At 32.3% G+C, this 7,028-nt stretch overlaps 1 protein-coding gene across 1 annotated transcript; it reads right to left on the bottom strand.

The window, feature by feature from the left end:
* Positions 1 to 3,397: 3,397 nt before the first annotated feature.
* Positions 3,398 to 4,572, bottom strand: LOC131047771 (chitinase 6). The gene is made up of 3 exons (XM_057981562.2): positions 4,125 to 4,572; positions 3,915 to 4,035; positions 3,398 to 3,820 (listed from the first exon to the last, which is right to left on the bottom strand). Exons 1-3 carry the CDS (start codon positions 4,543 to 4,545, stop codon positions 3,523 to 3,525), a joined length of 840 nt encoding a protein of 279 aa, XP_057837545.2. The 5' UTR covers positions 4,546 to 4,572; the 3' UTR covers positions 3,398 to 3,522.
* Positions 4,573 to 7,028: the final 2,456 nt, after the last annotated feature.

Below are 7,028 nucleotides of genomic sequence, written 5' to 3'. Positions count from 1 at the left end.
AGTCTACCAAGTGGAGGATGTGGATTACACTCTCAAGACAACCCACCAAAAAACACCCTTATATCATGGAATTATGCCTCACCTCACTCTAGTTATATAGGAGATTTCCTAGTTGATCATTTTGTAAACCTATCACAATTAACCATTCAATAATTTGGTGATTGTGATGAATCAATAAGTGGTTGACATAGGGAATATTCTCACCACATATCTTTAAAAATAGAGAGATGGTATATTGGTATACTATTAATCCTCCATAGTTATCAATTTAACATATTGAATTGGTACTATTTTTTTTATCAAGTTTATTTTTTTATTAATAGGACAACAATTTAAAATGAACCAATTGAGTAGCTAGGATGTTTGAGTATCTTTATTGTCTCTTGTGTTAAGACCATAAAAAAATTGAGTCAAACCTTTACAAGTCATAATCCAATCAAAATAAAAAATATGAACCCCTTTTTTAATGAATTTGTTGACCAATGTAATAACTTATTTAAATATATAATGATGAGACCCTTGTAGATAAAGAAGAATGTAGTAATACCCAAATGGTTTCCCCAACACTATTCAAGGTTGCATCCAACTCAATCACTTTCTCCTTAAAATTTTTAAAAAAGTGATGGTTAACTGCCTTATAAATATAGAGGCCAATCTTCCAATAAATTACAACCTTAAACACTTGCACAAAATAAACCTTCCAAATTATCCATTAAAACATTCATCCAACCATATAAATTCTAACCTATAAAACCATAAATATCCTGTTGAATCAAAATATCCGTCAAAGAATTTATAAATCCTAAACAATCGAACCATCTATTCATCATTTAAATCCTCACCTATCTATCCATCCATTAACCCTTCTACATCCTAATCTATAAAATCAAATCCCTTAACTCATATAAACCCTCAAATATCAAATCATCCACCAATTTATATTAACTTTAATCCTCCATACCATCCACCTAATCCTATGAATCTTAACCCATAAACCCATCCCATAACCCTTCTAAATACACATATCCTAAGGAACCCATGCCAACAGTAACAATACCCACACCCAAAAAGTTTAAATACTAAGCAATCTAAATACCAAAGCTTCAAATTTCTATCTAGAATAAAAAATCTAAATGTGAAGTTTTCAATTTCAAATCCAAACTTATGAAATCGCAACATTCATAATTCCAATAGTCTCAATATATAAAAAATAAATTTAAAGAAAATAATAAAAACTTTTTTTTAGATTTTATTAATTTGGAGATTTTCTACAAGAGATAAATGGCTAGAAATGGAAAGTAGAACAATATAAAACCATATATAAAAAAATAAATTTGGAAAAAAAATTGCAAAAGGTTTTGTTAAATGTACATTTATATTATTTTTTTTATTAACGAGTCTACTCTCTTGTATCAAATAAAATTTAAAAATTTAAAAATATGCTTAAAAGTATATCCTTTGATCACGTATTTATATATATGTTGAACATCTATTTCTATGTCTTCTTTTTATATGATTACTTTGTGTGTTTTTTTCACATAGCTTCATTATAGAAATCTAAATCGAGTGTGATCTCTCTTAACTTTTCTACCATATTTTAAATATGCTTAAATTCATCAATATACACTTCTTTAATTAACAATCTTCATCAAATTCACTATTATTCCATGCATGCATGGTTAAATTATTAAAATAAATTAAATTATGTATATTACTAAAATATTCAATTTAAAAATCTCACAAATTATGCACACCAAACTATAAGATTTTTTTGATTGAAGGAATAAAAGTGCATACTTTAGAATTCCACCTTTTAAAATAATATTTACAAACATCATCAATATTTAGTCTAAACACTAATTTTGATCCATTTAGTGTCATTTTATGAGTCTCCTCTTCTTGCTAATTATTTTTCTCCTATATAATAATTGACAATATCCAGCACCCCTATGATGACTCCATCATTTGATGGAGAATGAAATCCCCTTTTATGACCTCTTTCCTTATTGAAAAATATGTCATTATTTAATTACTCTCTTTTTTGTCCATGCATTAGCATTGGATCCTCTATCATGTGGCCTTCTCTTTCTCTTTCAATATTTTTTTGTGATTATCTAGCTTAAAGGCTTATATTACTTGTTGAATTCTTAATATTTTAATTACATGTACATACCTTTGTGTTATCTCTTATTTTGCGTGCATTTTTAGTACATTCTATATTCTTCCCTCCTTCTAATTGTTCCAAAAAATATTGCTCAAAATTCTCATGGTCACAAAAACTAGCATATTAATTGTTGGGAGTATCAAAATACCAAGTTGAATTGTTATAAATCTACTCAAATCCTCTTTCCTATGTTGGATATCTATTAAATGTTCTTGAAGGTGAAGGTGAACAACTTTTAAAAGAAATGATCAACAAAATTTTTGAACTTTAAAATTTTATGACTACACAAAATGTATGCAATTTTTAATTTTGGCCATGATGCCCCTATATCTATTTTGTTTTCTTGGATAAAAGAAAAGCTTCCATTTTATATAAACTTAGTTAATTATAAGGGAATCTCTTTCAAAATTAAGGGAACTATTCATTAAGATGAAGTTGCCCCTAGCTTAACTAGAGAAATTGTGCAATTTGTTGTATACTTGAGCAATTCTAAACTCAAAAATATTAAGTGTTCCCCTCCTTCTTGAGCCTATTTTTTTTTATTTCAAAATGATATGATAGTGGAATTAAAAAATAAAGGATTTTGTTCCTTAAAGGATGATATGACATTCAGTTGCCAATTCTTGGCTTTATAGGAACCACATAGTGACAAATTATATATATATAAAACGATTGGTAAGGGGTCGAAGCCAAATCGCTTTTAACTAGAGCTATGAACCAGTAAGACCACATTTTTGAGGGACCTCATCCTCAGATATGTTCGACATTAACACCCTTATATCTCCTTGTGTCGTCCTATCTAGTCTTCTTCTTTATCATCACCTTTTTTATCAATCCATGCACACCTTATCGCTCCATGGAAATTTATAACAAATAACAAATGAGATATTATAACAAGAAGATTTGTGATATTTTAAGTTTAGCTAATTAATCTCATATATGAAACTCACTTTTAGTGAGAAAAAAATATAATCCTACACTATCCAACCTCATATATGAAACTCACTTTGAATTATTTTGATTGGCAGTAGCAAATAAACAATTTTAATTGCTTGCCAAGAACTGCAGCCTCCTTATAATTCTATGACAGGAACGAACAAACAACAGTATTTCATGTACTATTGAATTTCTGCTTCATCACATATTTTTGTTCCATCACATCATACTAAATCAAACAAATTTTCAAAACAAACTGTTAAACTATTTTAATATTAAAATCTTGACAACATCGTTTATTTCACTTGGAAATTTTATTTTGTTTAGCAAATGGACATGACAGTAGGGCAGAATGTTCATCTGTCGTCTTATTTTCTTCTTGTAAATGTAATTGGAGATATATGAGGTGAGATGAGGTGAAGTTAGCAGGAGAGGTTGGAGCCTGGATCTACTCCCAACTTCTGGCAGTAGTTTTTGTAGTAATTTATACGCGTGTTCACGATGTCTGGTTTACGACCGTTACATTCAACATCGCCATTGACAGCTTGGATTGTGGCACCGAATCCCTGTCCAGAGGTGATTGCGCTGTGGCAGTTGCTCTGTTTCATCCAAAACCACACTGCTGTCTTGAACGAAATGGTGGCGTCTTGCGCTACCTTCTCCGGCTCATTCAACCCGTCGAACCCAATGTCCTTTCCTGCTGGACCATAGTTGAAGTTCCTGCAATACTCAACTCAATCTCATTAGTGTGAAGTGGGAAGAGAGCGCAACAGAACAAAGTATAAAGCTTAAGCGAACAGAATTGATTAATTACCACGATAGCTGGATGGGTCCCCGGCCGAAGTAGCCTTTGTCTGCAACACATGGATACTGAGTGTTGGTTTCATCGCAGTAATCTTTGGATGCCCCGTTGATCTCTTCAATGTAACAGAAAGCTACAAAAGCACAATACTCATCAGTCATCACAAGTTATGCGAGACTTGAACAACAATATTCGTAGTCATTGAAATAGATGATTACGTACATCCAGTCTCGTGGGTGACATGGGCGAAGAAGGCAGCGAGTTCTCTCTTGGCGTCGTCAGAAGATCCAGTGGTGCCGAAGCCAGAGTAGGCGTTGGCAGCCTGGATGAAGCCATCGTATGTGTAGAAGCTCTTTCCAGCACAGGAGCTGTCTGCAGCGTTGAGAATGGCGTCAAAGAAATCCTTGCTGATGATGGAGGAGACAGCACCGCCAGTGGTGGGAGTGGAGGGAGTGGGGGAGGTGGAACATGGCCCTTCTTTGCAGCCAGTGCGGCAGTAATCATCTCCAGTGCCGCAGTATCCCCACTTGCTGCAGCACAAATTGCTCGAACACCCACAATTCTGTGCAGAAACACTCCCAACCAATACAGCAATCCCTACTGCCAAAACCAACACTAATACTGCTTTTCTTTCACTCTCCATCTCTATTATTTCTCTTCCTCTCTATTATACTTGCTTGGATTTGTATCTATCAAGCTTCCTCCTCTTGCCCGTATTTATAGATTGGCTAATGTGCATTTGGAAGAAGACATAACGCGTTTACGCGCTATTTTCCCCTCTTGAGTTTTGACAAGGAGCGCATTCGGTGTTTCCGGGTGTTTGATCCGGTCCTTTAAGAATCATTCAAAGTCAAGCTAACAAGTCGTTACGTAGCTCTTTTATTCCACAAATGAAGCATTTTGAAATCTCAGTCTCATCTTCGAGATGGCAGACATTTATTAGAAATTTTTGCCTTTGTTTGACTTGACTTTATATCTTCAACTTTCGTGTTACCCAATTTTGTTTTAAATACTCATCGTATAGTTAAAATTGTTAAATTATTATTGTTGGATTAAGAGAAACTAATGAATGCACCTTCTTAAGTTTAACTCAAATTAATGAATGTAGAAATTGTTGTCTTTGTTTGACTCAGTTATATATTAGACTCTATATTTTGTTTTAAGTTTTCGTGGTACTTTACTTTGTATTGGTGTTTTAAATACTTGTTTTACAGTTAAAACCATTAAATTATTATAGGGGAAGGGGTTCAATTATCATCCATGTTCTAATAACCATTCAATGGAACATGCTAATTTAAAGTCCAATAAAAGTTTATGTATTGTGTCAATAGGTGCCCACTTGTATATACTCAGTAGTTGAGAAAAAAATTACTAATTAGAGCAATTGTTCAACATTATTGGCAACTATAACTCATGATTACCCGGCTACTAAAAAAGAAGCAGTTTCTAAAGGGTGAGTACAACAAGTTAAAGTTAAGAAAATTGGTCCTTGTAGGGTTCTAAGGTGATTTTCTAGCAATGCATATGAGATAGAACTTCCAAAAGGCATTGAAATTTCTCCTACCTTAATGTTGCAGATCTATACCTTTACAAAGGTGAAGGAAAAACAATTCATGTTCCTAAAATAGGTGGATATTAGATCATTGAGTGGAAGCAACAATTGTCCATAGAGATGCCAAAGCAACCTAAAGCGATTTTGTACAAGAAAGTGGTAAATAAGACCAAAAAACAAAGAGTATCTTCAATACTTGGTCAAATGGAAATAGCACTCACTTGAAGAAGCTACATGGATGACAACTTTAGGTATATCTAAGTATGGAAGTAGAATTGATGAACTCATGGATAGGAGCCCATGAAAAAGTCTTTTGTTCCTTGGTAGTTTAACGTTGTCACATTCTAGATATTTCTAGATTGTTGAGTGTGCGGAGAAATTTGTTTTTCCTTTATAAATTCCAAACATCTCTTTAATAATCCTAAATCTATTTATTTTAGCATGTAGAGTAAGTAGTTTGGATATTTTTTCTAAAACAACAATAGATTTGAATGAATCTATTTTAAGTTGGAGTTAGTTTTCTTTCATGTACAAATGAAGCCTTGTACTTGACATCAATGCAAGAAGAGTTTATGTGCAGCATTTGTGATATGAATAAAATTCTCATTAGAGATTATTGAAGTGAATTTATTTTGAGTTTGTTGCTCAGTTTTGCCAAAAATTTCTACATCAGGACTGTTGGGAGATGAGTATCACAAACACTTGGCCCTTGCCAACCACATTGTGATGGATAGAATTTTTGAACATTAAAACGAAAAAGAATAAAAACTTAATCTACATTTCAACTCAACCATCACTTAGGGCCCCACCATTCCACATCTTTATCCCATGTTCACATTTTGAAATTTAAATAAAATGAATACATATTTTGATTTTATTTCAATCAATCATCTTGAGGACCACCTTTCTTCAATGTGGGCTCCAAGTTTGGATTTTGAATTAAATGAAATGAAGATACATGTGATATGCATTTCATTTATCTTCAAAAGGGACTTCCATGACACTTCATAATTTTGCAATCACATTCTCCATAGTGCAGTTACAATAGCATCATCTTAGTTGTAGTCAATTTTGAAGGTGGAGAATCTTCCTCAAGTTTTGAGCCCATCACCTACAATTTTTGGAGCTCCAACATTCTTTTTCTCAATGAGAAAGTTCTATTTTGTCTAGTAGTTTCTCAAAGATGTCTTTGACATATTCTCTAATCTTTTTCTTTTTTCAAATATAATTGTGACGTGTACATGAATTGAAGCTTGTTGCTCCCTTGCTCCTATAAAATGGAGATTAGAGGTACTATACATAGATTCTAATATTTTCAAAATTTTCAAAATAATTCTATCAAGTTAGTTGCTATATTATCATGTGCTTGGTTCAGAAGTTATAAAAGAAGTGGTTGTTTAGTTATTGAATACTTGTAGATCAATCCTTTGTTTAGAATGAGTAATATAATATAGAAATTATACTATAGTTGTCTCCTAAATTTTTTAGTCAATCTATTTTGAAAGTTTAATAAAAATGTTTAATTATTTTCATCTCTATATCATTTCTATGGAGTATATGTTATTTTTTCATCT

Source organism: Cryptomeria japonica, chromosome 4 (genome assembly GCF_030272615.1).
Source record: "Cryptomeria japonica chromosome 4, Sugi_1.0, whole genome shotgun sequence".
Lineage (NCBI taxonomy): Eukaryota > Viridiplantae > Streptophyta > Pinopsida > Cupressales > Cupressaceae > Cryptomeria > Cryptomeria japonica.
This window is presented reverse-complemented; position numbering and strand designations above follow the sequence as displayed.